At 42.1% G+C, this 16,704-nt stretch overlaps 1 protein-coding gene across 5 annotated transcripts in view; it reads right to left on the reverse strand.

Moving 5' to 3' along the window:
- The window catches only part of LOC112250370 (CD2-associated protein), an 81,278-nt gene that overhangs the window by 11,936 nt on the left and 52,638 nt on the right, over nt 1–16,704 (reverse strand). For 4 of the 5 annotated variants that reach the window (XR_006083400.1, XR_006083399.1, XM_024420457.2 and 1 more), the window contains exons 11-14: nt 14,997–15,033; nt 9,634–9,696; nt 1,649–1,793; nt 485–594 (exon numbers count right to left, since the gene is read on the reverse strand). Coding sequence is in view for 3 of the 5 variants with exons in the window: in XM_024420457.2 (XP_024276225.2) it covers nt 485–594; nt 1,649–1,793; nt 9,634–9,696; nt 14,997–15,033 (355 nt within the window). In the remaining 2 variants the exon portion in view is untranslated. The remainder of the gene's footprint in view (nt 1–484; nt 595–1,648; nt 1,794–9,633; nt 9,697–14,996; nt 15,034–16,704) is intronic. The other variant, XM_042321744.1, reaches the window with a different exon arrangement.

A 16,704-nucleotide genomic window follows, 5' to 3' on the forward strand; every position in this document is an offset into this window, starting at 1 on the left:
ACAAAACAAATGGAAATGGATCAATGATGGCTAGAAGGCTGGTGACGTCAACCACCAAGCACCGCCCGAACAAGGAGAGGCAACGACTTTGGCAGAAGTCGTGACAACAGGCAAATTCTTATTTACAATGACGGCCTACACCGGCCAAACCCGGACGACGCTGGGCCCATTGCGTGACGCCCAATAATGGCCGGTTGTGATACAGCCCGGATTCGAACGAGGGTGTCTGTTGCCTCGTTAGACCGCTGCGCCACTCAGGAGGTTATACGCATAAAGAAACATTCAACCTAAGAAGCTGGAAGTGTATATATGGTTTTATAGATGAAACGTGACCCTGTGTTTGGAGCAAGCTGAGCATAACACACACACACACACACACACACACATAAAATCGGACCCCTTATGAAGGTTTCATTGCATGCTTCGTTAAAAAGGTTTTACTGCTAGGAATTTCTTCAAAATAAAAAGTGGAGCCATTACATACCCATGTCAAGGGCTTTGTCCCCCCAGTCACCCGACAGTGTTTTTGGTTTGCTGGGTAACGTTGGCTCAAAATCAGACTTTGGAAGTGTGGAAGGCACCTCTCCATTGTGCCTGTAGAGGAGGGGGATAACAACAATAACAGTAGCAAAACATTACTAGAGCTGTAAACAAAACAAATGGAAATGGATCAATGATGGCTAGAAGGCCGGTGACGTGGCAGTAATACAATCCTGATGGCTGGAGTTATAGGTACATTATGTTAGGAATGCAACTGGATTTCAAAAAGGCTTTTGTGCTACACGTTGAGACTTAAATAGCAAAACAGGAAAGATATTTTCAGCGTGAATGCAATCATTTCGAAGCCATAAACAAATGCCTGAAACTAAAATATACTGGTTATTAATATTGTTGTAGTTTGAAGCTGTTCGTCCTCAAAAGGCATCTATACTACCTCAGCAGACCTACGATCCATCTACATCGTATACGTTAGACTAGTTTCTAGAGTATACGGTACCTGCCTGGCACCCTGGCCTCACTCAAACCTTGACTGCTCAGCTGGAGCGGGTCCAGAAGGGAGCGTGCAGAATCATTCTGGGCGAGTCGTACACCAGCTATGGGGAAGCCCATGAAACCTTAGGAATCAGGTCCCGGGAGAACTGATGGAAGCAGATCTGCCTGACATTTGCCAAATCTCGGCAGAGCTCCCAGTTTGCACACGGGCTCCCCCCAACGAGACAGCAGGTCACTGGACGTAACCCACAACAGCCATAAACTGAACACTCCCATGACACAGACAGGCTGCTATCAGAACTCTCCCATCCCATACTTCCCTAAACTGATCAACACACACCATACAGCCCAGATGCCTAAGAAATGCCTTCATAACAACTCTTGTATTTTATAAAGTGGTCACCCCAAACCTTGCTATTGTTGCTTTGTATACATTGCATATTTTAAATGGTACCATATTAAACGTTTATGCTAGTTTAGGATTTTACTATTGTATTATTAGGATTGTAAATTGGTGTACAACTTAGTCTATGACTGCGAATTTGCCAATAAAACCTACTACTGCACAATGTTGTCCTTCCTTAAGTGAATATCCAATATGAACAAAGGGAAAGCTGGAAGAACAGTGGGACGGGTAGAAGGATGGGAGGCTTACTTGGCCCCTAGGGAGGGTGCGAGAGGCTTGTCTGGACGTTTTGGGGGGAGGACGCCTGGTTTACTCTTGCCTGGCGGGGGGACAGGTTTCTTGGGTGGGACCAGAGGGGCAGTAGGCTTTGACAGTTTTTGATCCATCTTGTCACCTTCACACACAGAGAGAGACAGAGAGAGAGACAGAGACGGGATGATCATTGTGATAAAATATTTCACATTGTATGCACAGTACTGTATACATTTCAAGACCATGGAGGTTGCACGAGGTCCTGGTTGTTTTAGGCACATTCATTCTTCATTCTCGGCTGCCAGGACATGTAAGGATCAACTATTCCCAGGGATATTCCACTGAAATATTAAAATAGACAACCCCTAATCTCATTAGGGAAATGCTTAATTCCTGACAGAGAAATAAACAAACAAACAACGCTGTGACAAATTATTCATATGCATAGAGGGCGATAAGATATGCAAAGCACGAACAAGTGTAAAACAGCAACGTGTTTCTTTTAGCTAATCGAGGCCTAGAGAGAAGGGAAGTGTCACCGTGTCCCTGAAGTCATCCTTTGAACGGGGTTAGTGCCAGGGCGAAGGAAAGCTTTTCAGCCACCCTGAGGACTGCCAGTGACATCACTTCTGTAGCGTACAGTGAATGTGTGTAAGTGCAGCACTTCACGTTAATACCAAAGCGCCTTCGTGCATGAAATGGGCAAATGTGCAAGAAGCCCAGATGTAAGCCAAAAACAGACACATAATCTAGGCTAAAGGACTGCTAATAAAGTCCTGTCACAATGGATTGCCTGGAAGAAAAAAACATGCAGTAGCCGTCCGCTCACTGTCACATTGTCCCTCCATTTACCCTGATGACATCATAACGCTACATGCAAATAACATTTTTAACTAGGCAAGTCAGTTAAGAACACATTCTTATTTACAATGACGGCCTACCCCGGCCAAACCCGGATGACGCTGGGCCAATAGTGAGCGGCCCTATGAGACTCAGCCTAAAACCCTGGAGCTACGATTGCTTTTTATATCTAAGGGAATTTTAGGATGAAACTAAAAGAAAACTTACATTAAACTCATAAAAAGCTAAACACTTAGGCTAAATGTATATTTTTGTTAATTACCTGACACTTTTATCCAGAGTTACTAAGTAAAAATAAAGTACAGGACATATAAATTAGAAGTGAATTGCTAAATATATACTGAACAAAAATAAACAACATGCTACAATTTCAAAGAGTTTCAGTTCAAATAAGGAAATCAAATCAATTGAAATAAATTAATTAGGCCCTAATCTATGGATTTCACATGACTGGGAATACAGAAATGCATCTGTTGGTCACAGATACTGTACCTTAAAAAAAAAAAAAAAAGTAGGGGCTTGGATCAGAAAACCCGTCAGATTCTGGTGTGACCATCATTTGCCTCATGCAGCGCGACACAGCTTCAGAGTTGATCAGGCTGTTGATTGTGGCCTGTAGAATGTTGTCCCACTGCTCTTCAATGGCTGTGCGAAGTTGCTGGATATGGGCGGGAAACTGGAACACGTCGATCCAGAGCATTCCAAACATGCTCAATGGGTGACATGTCTGGTAAGTCTGCAGGCGAGACATTTTCAGCTTCCAGGAAATGTGTACAGGTCCTTGCGACATTGGGCTGTGCATTATAATGCTGAAACATGAGGTGATGGTGGCGGATTATTGGCACAACAATGGGCCTCAGGATTTCATCACGATATCTCTGTGCATTCAAATTGCCATCGATAAAATGCAATTGTGTTCGTAGCTTATGTCTGCCTATACCATAACCCCACCATGGGGCACACTGTTCACGTTGACATCAGCAAACCATACATGTGTTCTGCGGTTGTGAGGCCGGTTGGAAGTACTACAGAATTCATTCTCTAAAACACCGTTGGAGGCGGCTTATGGTAGAGAAATTAACATTTCATTATCTGGTAACAGCTCTGGTGGACATTCCTGCAGTCAGCATGCCAAATGCGCACTCCCTTAAAACTTGAGACATCCATGGAATTATGTTGTGTGACAAAACTGCACATTTTAGAGAGGCCTTTATATTGTCCCCAGCACGTGTGTAATGATCATGCTGTTTAAAATCAGCTTCTAGATATGCCACAACTTGGCAAAGAAGAAATTGGACTATGCACATTTTGTGCATATGGAACATTTTTGGGATATTTTATTTCAGCTCATGAAACATGGGACCAAAATGTTATAGGTTGCGTTTCTATTAGGCTTCTGGTTTCCTGGACTCACATAATGTGCCGTTAGCACGGCGGTCCAACATGATTCAAGCCTGTCTCGAGGTTGAGATACATCTGCACACACAAGCTGATAGATCCGGAACTAATTCATTGATATCACCTTAACCCCGTGAGCTATGAAATGTTCCTATTGATGGGTACTTAAACACTGCATGACTGATTATAACACTAAGTACTCAAATGCAATTACATTTTATGTAACTTGTATTTGTCACATGCTTCGTAAACAACAGGTGTAGATTAACAGTGAAATGCTTACTTAGGGCACATCCCAACAAAGCAGAGAGAAAGAAAATAGAGACATAATAGAAAAATAATGATACAAGGAATAAATACACAATGAGTAATGATAACTTGGCTAAAAACACAGGGTACCAGTACTGAGTCGATGTGCAGGGGTATGAAGTAATTGGAGGTAGACATGTACAATATTAGGTTGGGATAAAGTGAATAGGCAACAGGATAGATAATAAACAGTAAGAGCAATGCAGATAGTTAACCAATAGCTACTAGAACTAAATGTTTAGCGGTCTTATGGCGTGGGGGTAGAAGCTGTGCATGGTCTTGTTGGTTCCAGACTTTAATTGGCTAAATAAAATAAAAACTTTAATTGGCAAAATGAATGTTACTGTGTAAATTTAATTGCCATGTTTGGATTGTTTCAAGAGTTCAGAAAGAGTTGTTGAATGTTGATATGTTTCATTGTACTGCAAGTGCTACGGGTTTAGTGATACAGAGAAAGTGTTTTTCTGTTCGTCGGAAGGCGGATAGTTCAAAGAGGGGTGTGTTCTTACTGTATCATACAGTGTTGAGGTGTGGTGATTAGATTAGACAATGCGTGTGACGTTTAATGACTTTGTTTGAATGTTTTTGGTCATGCAAAGTGATGTTAGACGATGGGAGATACTGGGATTTGGCGCTTTTGGAAGAATAAAAGCTGGGTTTAAACATCAGGAGAACGGTTTACCAATGACGCTATGATCGTTTGTATGTCATACAGGTGAAATAGTTCTCTTCTTTTTACAGTGAAGATTTCTGGTATATACTTTTTTATTTATTGTATTCGTATTGTGTAACTGTAAAACATCGGATTACTTTTAAATGGCTACGAACTGTAGTCCTCACATTTGAATAATATTCCTTGAATTATTTGGTGAAATGTATAATGGTAAATTTAATTCACAATTTACATAGCATATATGCTTGGTCTCTAACTGTGCATCTGTGAGCTAAGGTTTACTCAATAATTGAATGCGAAGACATCGATTGCAAGATATTAGCTCCTTGTTGCTTGGCCTCTTAATAATTGCAAAACGGTAAACCTAGATACGTGCATCTTATAGTATTCCGAGTGGCGGCGCAAGGCTCGCAACCTTGGCTATACCCACGGATACAGTTATCCTGTGTGTGTGTGTATCCTGTGTGTGTGTTTCTTTTCTCTCCTTCTCCCCTCACAGGTGAAAATCATCACTCCCCAATCAATCATCAATCAGAAGACACACCTCCTCCTATTTCCTACCCTATCACAGTTCCTTCCCCATGGTTTAAAAACCCCATCATTTGTTTGCTCTAGAGCTCAATCTCTCTGTAAATGCCATGTCTGTAGGTCTCGGTGTTTCACTCTCGATTTGTGTCTTAACCTCTCTTTTGTTTGAGCACCTCCATAGCACCTTGTCATCACCTGTGAGTATTGTTTTTGGTAATGGTGTTTGTTTGTTGCTGGTGGGAAAAGGGGGAAACCAAGACAAGTCGCCCATGGGCATACACTACCCGTAGGTGAACTTTGTTAAATACACTAGTTAGAACTGGGCGGACCACCCACTGTATTTTTGGTTAGTTAGTTAGCTGTTGTTAAAGTAGGCTAGTCTAGCTTAGGGGTGTTTTTGTATATTTATTGTTTCTTTCCTTGGGTCCAGCTCAGCCCCTTTTCCTGCTCCCCCCCCATTACCGTGTGTTTATAAATAAACCTGGAGTTTGACGGTAGATTTCTGTTGTCGTGGTTATTTCGTTCACACTTTTACTTTGTCACAATAATTTGCATGAGTTATGTTACGGGTCTCATTACCATCCCCCCCCCTAGACTGTCGGGCCAAAAGGGGTTCGTAACACCACTGGATACGATTATGGACCTAAAGCAGTCACAGGATAATGGAGTCAGATTGCTGTGTAGTTTATTATTACTATATTCAAACTAAATGTTTGGCTCATTTCCATGCACCTACATAATAGGGACTCATCCAATTGATTGGGGATGCTCTATCACACTACAGAAATAGTGTGGTCTACATCTTATCATGAGTTATTCTAACTCAGGTGAGCAGAAACTCGAGACTTCCTTAACATATGATGGAAGTAATATTGAATCACGATTGATTGAATTACGTAAAAGTGTTGCAGAGACGGAGTATACAAAAAGGGCCTGAAAACAAACAAACACACACAAAAGTAAGTCAGAAGACAGGCCTGTGATATGTCTTCAGCGGATAGACCCACCTCCTTGTTTCTTATAAGTGACTAATTACAGAGACAACTTAATCACCGTGTTAACGGCACACTCACAACAAACACTTTGTCCAACAATTGTTAACAACCTCTCCAGCCTTCTTACGCAAATCAGTGTTCCCCTTCGCTTCCCCTCTCTCAAATCGTTGATTTATTTGATTAGTTCCCTGGCATTAGAGTGTGTTAACTGTAAACATGAACATCCCAGAGACGTTGGTCAGGAAGCTGACTGCCTGTTCATAAAACATGCTGAAAAAGTAGCACATTGCTGTCGAGCAACAGCGTCTCAGTGACACAATTCACATTAAAATACCAGACAATGGGCTGCAGCTGACTGTTCTGAAACCAACAGGGATTATGGCTGGGCGATATGTCCTAAAAATCACGAGTCTTTTCAAACTTATGGGCAATTCACAAAATCTATCTAGATTTTTTTTAACGTTCTATAAATATGCTCAGTTGCACAATTAAAAAGGTAAAAACATTTGTTACAAATTTAACCAGAAATATGCACAATGCACATCCATTAAATTCCCAACATCTGGTAGCAGGCAATTTAGGCAATTTAGAAAACAAGCCCACCTGGTGAGTAACCAGCTAATTGTTATATTTAAAGTCTGCCCACTAGGATCTATTTGCTTGCTAACAATGAATACACCCTCCTGTCAGTCTCCAACTGTTTGAACAACAGCCTGTTGACTCTGTTAAGATGTAGAAATCAGCGGCCTACCTGGATAAGGTGCTTATTTCTCAGAATGAGAACAAGTTGCCAATTCCTTACACACACACACTTTATATGCTCATTGTACATTTATAAAACAGACTACTTCGGAAAGTATTCAGACCCCTTTACTTTTTCCACATTTTGCTACATTACAGTCTTATTCTAAAATGGATTAAATACAAATCCTCAGCAATCTACACAAAATACCCCATAATGACGAAGTGAAAACAGGTTAGGAAATTTCTGCAAATGTAATAAAAATAAATAAATTGAAATGCCTTATTTACATAAGTATTCAGATCCTTTGCTATGAGACGCGAAACGCAGCTCAGATGCATCCTGTTTCCATTGATCATCCTTGATGTTTCTCCAACTTTATTGGAGGCCACCTGTGGTAAATTCAATTGATTGGACAAAAGACACCTAAAGACTCTCAGACCATGAGAAACAAGATTCTCTGGTCAGATGAAAGCAAGATTGAAATCTTTGGCCTGAATGCCAAGCGTCACACCTGGAGGTAACCTGGCACCATCCCTACTGTGAAGCATGGCGGTGGCAGCATCATGTTGTGGGGATGTTTTTCAAAGGCAGGGACTGGGAGACTAGTCAGGATGGAGGCAAAGATGAACGGAGCAAAGTACAGAGCGATCCTTGATGAAAACCTGCTCCAGAGTTCTCAGGACCTCAGACTGGGGCGAAGGTTCACCTACCGACAGGACAACGACCCTAATCACACAGCCAAGACAATGTAGGAGTGGCTTCGGGACAAGTCTCTGAATGTCCTTGAGTGGCCCAGCCAGAGCCCAGACTTGAACCCAATCGAACATCTCTGGAGACCTCAAAATAGCTCTGCAGCGACGCTCCCATTCTAACCTGACAGAAGTTGACAGGATCTGCAGAGAATGGGAGAAACCCAAATACAGGTGCCAAGCTTGTAGCATCATACCCAAGAAGACTCGATGCTGTAATTGCTGCCAAAGGTGCTTCAACAAAGTACTAAGTAAAGGGTCTGAATATTTCAGTTAAATTTCAGTTACATTATGGGGTATTGTGTGTAGATTGATGAGGATTATTTAAAAAAAATGAATAAGGCTGTAACATAACAAAATGTGTAAAAAGTCAAGGGGTCTGAATACTTTCCAAAGGCACTGTAAGACAGTGGATAAAATGCTGCTAGCGGTATGTGGTACCGCAATGCTGTGCACGACAGAAACTGAGCAAACATTTTCGACAATGTTATTCATTGATACTCTTGTCTTAGTAGGGTCTGCTCTGTTTCAAATTTTGGGAGTCGATACATAAAAAGGGTATCATCACAAAAGGTTAAGTTCTCCTCTATCACAGAAAAAAATAATGTCTCAATGTGTTTCGTTGGACCAAACCTCAAATGTAAATAGCAAGTTGAAGTTGCTTGTTGTCAGAGAGGAAGACGATCTTTAGTCTTTGTTGCGAGTGGCAGGGGGTGGGGCTTGATGTCTGTGTCTGAGTGGGAAGGTGCGCAGTGCACACAGAACAGAAGGAGCGAAGGAGACAGGACCACACACCTCCAAAGAGATGCATAATGTCTCCTATCATAGAATTTCTATAGGATCAATTATTAAAACCATCCATATTATATGTGAAGTAGAGGCCAAAGTGCTCTCAAATTTCTGATTGCAATTCACTGTACATCTGATTGTCCAATAACTGTGTAAACCACATCTTAATAAAGAGAAGGCTGAAGAGGACACGAGTGTTGTTTTTATCCAAGACGACACAACATGTGAAGTGAAAAGATGAGACTGTTCACCTCTAATAGCCCGTGGTAGGATATTCTATGGTCAGGTAGGCATAGCAGGACTGGTGCAGCTGCTGCTCACTGACTAAGTGAGGGGACCAAAAGGATATTTGCATCATCATTTCCCTACAAGTGGATCAACTGTCAACAAACACTACAAGGATGTGAATCCCTGTGTTTCTCTTGATCTGTATGACAGGTGTCTGTCTTGAGTCTAGACCCTTGGGATCAGCTTTAATGAGCATATACAGTTAGTTAGTCATGAAGTTATTCATGTGATTTTAAGAGGGGCCCAAACACAAAAGGCAAATGTCAAAATTACAGCTTACATCTTCCGGGTGCAAATGCTCAAGCCAGAGCAAACTCTTCATTGGTGTGAGACTTAAGACTAATTTATACTATACGGAGACTAAAGGTTCGGCACGTAGGAGTGTCGCAATGTCGCTTTTTCGTAACTACACACACAAGCACACCAGGGCCAGGTTGTGTAGTAACACTAATATAAAAATGTATGTGATATCTGAGAGAATGTGACTGGTGTGAGCCTATTGACCTCATCTGGAGAGCCACGTCCCTTGGAGCTGATTGGAAGGTGGGAAGTGTTGGCAGCACCCAGAGAGGAGAGGGGAAAGGTTTCTCATCCCTTAATGGGAAAGGGCAGGTAGGTGGAAGGATGGGGAAGAGGGCAAACTTTACCTCGGTCCTCAGGATGCGGATGCAGGGGCTTCTTGTCAGCCAACGGGACCTCGGGTTTGCGAGCTGAAAAGTGAAACATGTTCCTGTTGGTTAATAACGTCCCCCTCTCTTTACAATCGCTCTACGAGTCTGAGGACAGCCACTCGTACACAGAGCAAACTGAACAGACATTCTGCAAGCAGGAGGAGGATGTGAGACACTCAAGTGTTTCCTGTGCAGACTAAAAGGGAGAGTACAGAAATCTTTGCAGTGCTCTGCAAGCACCTGAAACTTCAGATGTTTCCTAGATAGGAGGCGTTCTTGCAATAAGTATTAACACCATTTGGAAACATGAACCTAAAAGAAGAGAAAACATTTTTTCCAATCAACACAGGGACACATCAATGATGTCACTCTCGCTGCTGGTAATTCTGATCCACCTCTAAGCAGAAGACACCATTCTGTATACCGCTGGCCCTTCTTTGGACACTGTGTTAACTAACCTCCAGACGAGCTTCTATGCCATACAACTCTCCTTCCGTGGCATCCGACTCCTCTTAAATGCAAGTAAAATTAAATGCATGATCTTCAACCGTTGCTGCCCGCACCTGCCTGCCCGCCCATCCAGCATCACTACTCTGGACGGCTCTAACTTAAAATATGTGGACAACTGCAAATACCTATGTGTCTGGTTAGACTGTAAACTCTCCTTCCAGAGTCACATTAACACATCTCCAATCCACTAATTAAATCTAGAAACAGCTTCCTATTTCACAACAAAGCATCCTTCACTCATGCTGCCAAACATACCCTCGTAAAACTGATCATCCTACCGATCCTAGACTTCGGCGATGTCATTTACAAAATAGCCTCCAACACTCTACTCAACAAATTGGATGCAGTCTATCACAGTGCCATCCGTTTTGTCACCAAAGCCCCATATACTACCCACCACTGCGACCTGTATGCTCTCGTTGGCTGGCCCTCGCTTCATATTCGTCGCCAAACCCACTGGCTCCAGGTCATCTACAAGTCTCTGCTAGGTAAAGCCCAGCTCACTGGTCACCATAGCAGCACCTACCTGTAGCATGCGCTACAGCAGGTATATCTCACTGGTCACCCCCAAAGCAAATTCTTCCTTTGGCCATCTCTCCTTCCAGTTCTCTGCTGCCAATGGCTGGAACGAAGTGCAAAAATCTCTGAAGCTGGAGACTCTTACCTCACTCACTAGCTTTAAGCACCAACTGTAAGAGCAGCTCACAGATCACTGCACCTGTAAATAGCCCATCCAACTACCTCATCCCCCATACTGTTATTTATTTTGCTCCTTTGCACCCCAGTATCTCTACTTGCACACTCATCTTCTGCACATCTATCACTCCAGTGTTTAATTGCTATATTGTAATTACTTTGCCACCATGGCCTATTTATTGCCTTACCACTCTTATCCTACCTCATTTGCACATGCTGTATATAGATTTTTCTACTGTATTATTGATTGTATGTTTGTTTATTCTTTGTGTAACTCTGTGTTGTTGTATGTGTCAAACTGCTTTGCTTTATCTTGGCCAGGTCGCAGTTGCAAATGAGAACTTGTTCTCAACTAGCCTATCCGGTTAAACAAAAAAAAAAAATTAAAATTAAGACAGATATCTAGGTGAAAGGTGCTTGATAGAATAGCCAAGTCAATCTACACACAATACTTCATAATGACAAAGCAAAAACAGGTTGAGAAATGTTTGTTAATTTATAATTTAGGCAGCGATTACAGCATTGAATCGTCTTGGGTATGACACTACAAGCTTGGCACACCTGTATTTGTGAAGTTTCTCCCATTCTTCTCTGCAGATCCTGTCAAGATCTGCCATGTTGGCTGGGCAGCTATTTTGAGGTCTCTCCAGAGATGTTCGATATGGTTCAAGTCCAGGCTCTGGCTGGGCCACTCAAGAACATTCAGAGACTTGTCCCGAAGCCACTCCTGCATTGTCTTGGCTGTGTGCTTAGGGTTGTTGTCCTGTTGGAAGGTGAACCATCGCCCCAGTCTGAGGTCCTGAGAACTCTGGAGCAGGTTTTCATCAAGGATCTTCGTACTTTGCTCCGTTCATCTTTGTCTCGATCCTGGCCAGTCTCCCAGTCCCTGCAGTTGAAAAACATCCCCACAGCATGATGCTGCCACCACCATGCTTCACCGTAGGGATGGTGCCAGGTTTCCTCCAGACGTGACGCTTGGAATTCAGGTCAAAGAGATCAATCTTGGTTTCATCAGACCAGAGAATCTTGTTCTCATGGTCTGAAAGTCTTTAGGTGTCTTTTGGCAAACTCCAAGGGGGCTGTCATTTGCCTTTTACTGAGGATGGCTTCCGTCTGGCCACTCTACCATAAAGGAGGTGGAGGACTGGAGGACTGGAGGAGTGCTGCAGAGATGGTTGTCCTTCTGGAAGGTTCTCCCATCTCCACAGAGGAACTCTGTCAGAGTGACCATCAGGTTCTTGGTCACCTCCGTGACCAAGGCCCTTCTCCCCTGATTGCTCTAGGATGAGTTTTGGTGGTTCCAAACATCTTCCATGTAAGAATGATGGAAGCCACTGTGTTCTTGGGGACCTTCAATGCTGCAGAAATGTTTTGTTTTTAACCCATCCCCAGATCTGTGCCTCGACACAATCCTGTCTTGGAGTTCTACGGACAATTTCTTCGACCTCACAGCTTGGTTTTTGCTCTGACATGCACTGTCAACTGTGGGACCTTATATAGACAGGTGTGCCCCTTTCCAAATCATGCCCAATGAATTGAATTTACCACAGGTGGACTCTAATCAAGTTGTAGAAACATCTCAAGGATGATCAATGGAAACAGGATGCACTCGAGCTCAATTTCAAGTCTAATAGCAAAGGAGCTGAATACTTATGTAAATAAGGCATTTGTTTTTTATTTCAAAAAATTAGCAAACATTTCTAAAAACCTGTTTTTACTTTGTCATTATGGGGTAGTGTGTAGATTGCTGAGGATTTGTTTCTATTTAATCAATTTAAGAATAAGGCTGTAACTTAACAAAATGTGGAAAAAGTCGAGGGGTAGGAATACTTTAAAGGCACTGTGTATCATGTCAACCAACAACTGTAAATCATCAATTATCTGTGACATGGTTTAAAAAATTAAATAAGATTTAATTGAACCATTTTCATAGTTCCTTACTCATGATGATTAATTTGTGTGTACCCCTTTAAGAGCATCCCATGATCAGTAGAAGGAAAAAAAATGAAGGCCCCATGAAATGGGTCTTCACTTTTGAATGGTTTGGGCTAGAGACAAGTGGTTTTCAGCATTGTAATAGTGCAACCACAGACACAAAGCAATGCTCCGTTTGTTTCTATGGCAGAGGCTAGAGCTAAGCCTAAATCAGACTTGCCTACGCAAATGGTTCTCAGAGACCAAGTAAAATTATAAAATAACTTGGCTTGTGATGCGCGCCCCTTTAATTAAAGATGCACCCCTTTTCAATTTTAATTTAAAATGACCCAAATCTAATACCCAAATCTAAGTGCCTGTAGCTCAGGACATGCATATTAATGATTGAAATTTGAAAGGAAACACTTTGAAGTCTGTGGAAATGTGAATTTAATGTAGGAGTATATAAAACATTAGATCTGGTAAAAGATGCGTTTTTTTGTACCATCATCTTTGAAATGCAAGAGAAAGGCCATAATGAATTATTCTAGCATAGGCGCAATTAAGACTCTGGCCACTAGATGGCAGCAGTGTATGTGCAACGTTTTAGACAGATCCAATGAACTATTGCATAACTATTCAAAATGTTGTATCAAGACTGCCCAAATGTGCCTAATAGGTTTATTCATACATTTTAAAGTTCATAATTGTGCCCTCTCCTCAAACAATAGCATGGTATTCTTTCACTGTAGTAGCTACTGTAAATTGGACACTAGAGTTAGATTAACAAGAATTTAAGCTTTCTGCCCATATCAGATACGTCTATGTCCTGGGATTTTGTTTCTTACAAGCTCATGCTAATCACCTTAGCTCAACCGTCCCGAGGTCGGGACACCGATCCTGTGTTAAACTATACAAATATTACATAAGCATGAGCGCACCGGACTTGAAACAACGACACAGATGTTACCATGCTCCCAAATCAAAATTCCATGTTAATTCCACAGGTCATGTTTTTTTTAAGTGAGTGTTACATTTGTTAAAATCAAGATTAGGAAAAGTTTTGCGGCACACCTGATTGAAAACCACCGCTCTAGAGATGTAGATCTATGGCAAAGTTAAGACCTCCTGGTATAGTGGGTTTTATCACATTAACAGCCGGGATGAGGGCCCTAGAAGTCTGCTACATGAGACTACAATGGGCCATTAGACAGGAGTCAAAGGCTCCTAAATATCTACATGCGTCATGTCCCTGTTCGCCTTAGTAGACAATCAAGGATTCAGATCTGGACTGAATTTACAATATGGTACAAGACAAAGTTGGGGAATTCATAGATGTTTATTTTCCATGAATCCCAAACCCGTCGGGGTCAAAGTGCAACACAGCCCTCTCAGTTCAAGGCAGGAAGTGCATTAATTAATAATGTGACAATTTAGCCCCGCCCCTCCCGGAGCTTCACAGCCGTCACCACTTCTGAGAAAATCGTTCCAATCTATAAATCATTTTGAGCAAGCGAGGAAGCGATTAGAACACGCCACCTCTCCATCGCATTCTTTCTGGCCATTACCCCCAAGACCGGCTGCCTTGTCAACCAAACCGATGGAGACGTGAACAACTAATTACAATCATGATCACCTCTGGAGCATTCATAACTAGAGATTATGATATTAGGTGACAGGGTGCACCGATAGACAAGCAGAGGCACGTTTGTGTTCTTCTGCCCATATTGATTGATAATGTACTAACACTCGGCAAGAGACGACACGAGTGGGGAAGTTTGAAAACGTAGTGAAGAGTCGCATGCAAAACCACAGGTTCCTGCTTCTTGGAAACAAACACTGAGAGACAAGAAGTAATCCACTGCCTGCCTCTGTTAATTGATAGTGATCTACTTTTACCAAGGACGCAACTTTACTTTGTTTAAGAAGTGTGGTGGGACATTATTATTATTTTTAATCCAGTCGGATAAACACTCCAAACTGCTTACCCGACCGCTTGGAGGTGCCTGCATAGTTCTAAAGCACACCCGTACCTCGTTGTGTGTCACATTCCAATTATAAAAACTGTGGGGGGGGCAAAAATGCCATTTCAGAATGTGATACAGACATGTCGTCGTCGTCCCCAGTGAAAGTTACGCCCCTGACTTTTACAATCCTTGACATGATCATCTAAAAAGGAGGTTGACGACAGTCACACGTTCATTATAAGCAGGCCTTACCTATGCTTTTTGATGGTGGGGGTGGCTTCTTGGGTCTCTGAAAAACAGAAAGTAGGTCAATGTGACAGAGGACTTCTCATTCAGCTACAGTAGCACTCGTTAGTTTAAATATCATCAGACTCCCAGCAGATGCACCATGATGGCCAACAAGCAGAGAGTGAAAGAGCACTTTAATGCTCCACTGTATTCGGTTTAACATTCCGGGAATATGTTCAAAATGACAAGTCAAGCCTCTTTCTAAAGAAAAGCAACCCAAAATACCTGGAGTTGCACAAGCTGACAAGTCATAATGCACTGACAGGACAATAATGACAGCCAATAGGCTTATTTAAGCATAGAGAACATTTTTTTATTAAGATGTGTGAGAGTCTCTCTGCATCTAGCTACTTGAATAGGCACTATGGCAACAAAGAAAGGTGCCCTGGGTTTAACGGTTTGTTCAAAGGGACAATGTGTTCATGTTGTCAGTGACCCAACTACATTTCTTTACTTTGGCTCAGGTGTATCACGTTTAACAAAGAAGAATGTCAGGGTCGGTTCAATCATTGTTGGTTCTTGTTCATCAGTTTCTTAAAACTCTTCCTAATTCATGTTATTCCTTTCTGCCTGGCTTCTGTAATTATTACAAACATGTTTTGACATTATTCTTACCTGATACATCTCCAATTTAAAACAGTATATCAAATCGAAACACAAGGCTTCAAGTGCCACAGATGCAGATAACACTGCAGCTGTTCCATGTAGTCAGCCTGAGCAACGCACTGTGCCGAATCACTGATCTACAAATCAACTAACACTTTGATCCCGAGTTAGAAAGAATCAGGCCCATCAGTGTGTGCGAGTACGGAGGGCTGAGGAGTGACACCAGACCTCTAATGCTGCTGAGGCAAGAGCATCAGTCAGAAGAGAAGCACGTGCTCCAAATGAAAACAACAAGCAATTCATTTTCCGTTCTACAATGATCTTAAAGTCGAGATCTGCGAAGGTTGAAACAACGCCACTTGGTCTCCCCAGGCTCATGCATTTATTGTTTTTCTTTTCTTTTTGAAAAGAGAAGAAGAGAAGAGTATCACAATATTACATTGATTCTATGAGTAACATTTTTTGCTAGGTAGTTCATGTTAGCTAGCGCTAGACGTCTGTACTTGCAAAAAATAAATACAAAAAATAATAAATTGCTGCAATGATAATGTCAAGGCAATTCCTAATTGATAATAAGATTGATACAGCCAGTCAGGAAGACCATTTCAAAGTTTGATATTCAGATTGCCAGCTTCGCAAAGATGCATATTTTACTAGGATGTATCCTGTAACAATCCAAAAACTGGGACTTCTTTATAACATGCTCACAATAACAACCTAGAAATAAAGATGAAGAAAAAGAGAGAGAAGGGAAGAGAAAGCGAGAGAGACTGGCCTGACCGCCTCTCTTAATGGAGAATTGTTCATGTCTGCCCTCTACTGAGCATCTAGCAGAACCGAGAACATAAAGGGCAACAGTGAGATCCATTATGGCGCAAGAACTTCCTAATGCTCTGGGCCAGAAGGCTGTTCACCACCACTGCTGCTGCTGCTGCTTGACCGCCATATGGTGAGGCAGAGCACTATGGTCTCTCCACCGGGCCGTGACACAACAACAGCAGCCACTGTATGGGCCGGGGAGGCGACAGAGTTAATAAAGAGGGTCATTGAAGTTCAAGTACCAGGA

Source organism: Oncorhynchus tshawytscha, linkage group LG05 (assembly GCF_018296145.1).
Source record: "Oncorhynchus tshawytscha isolate Ot180627B linkage group LG05, Otsh_v2.0, whole genome shotgun sequence".
Lineage (NCBI taxonomy): Eukaryota > Metazoa > Chordata > Actinopteri > Salmoniformes > Salmonidae > Oncorhynchus > Oncorhynchus tshawytscha.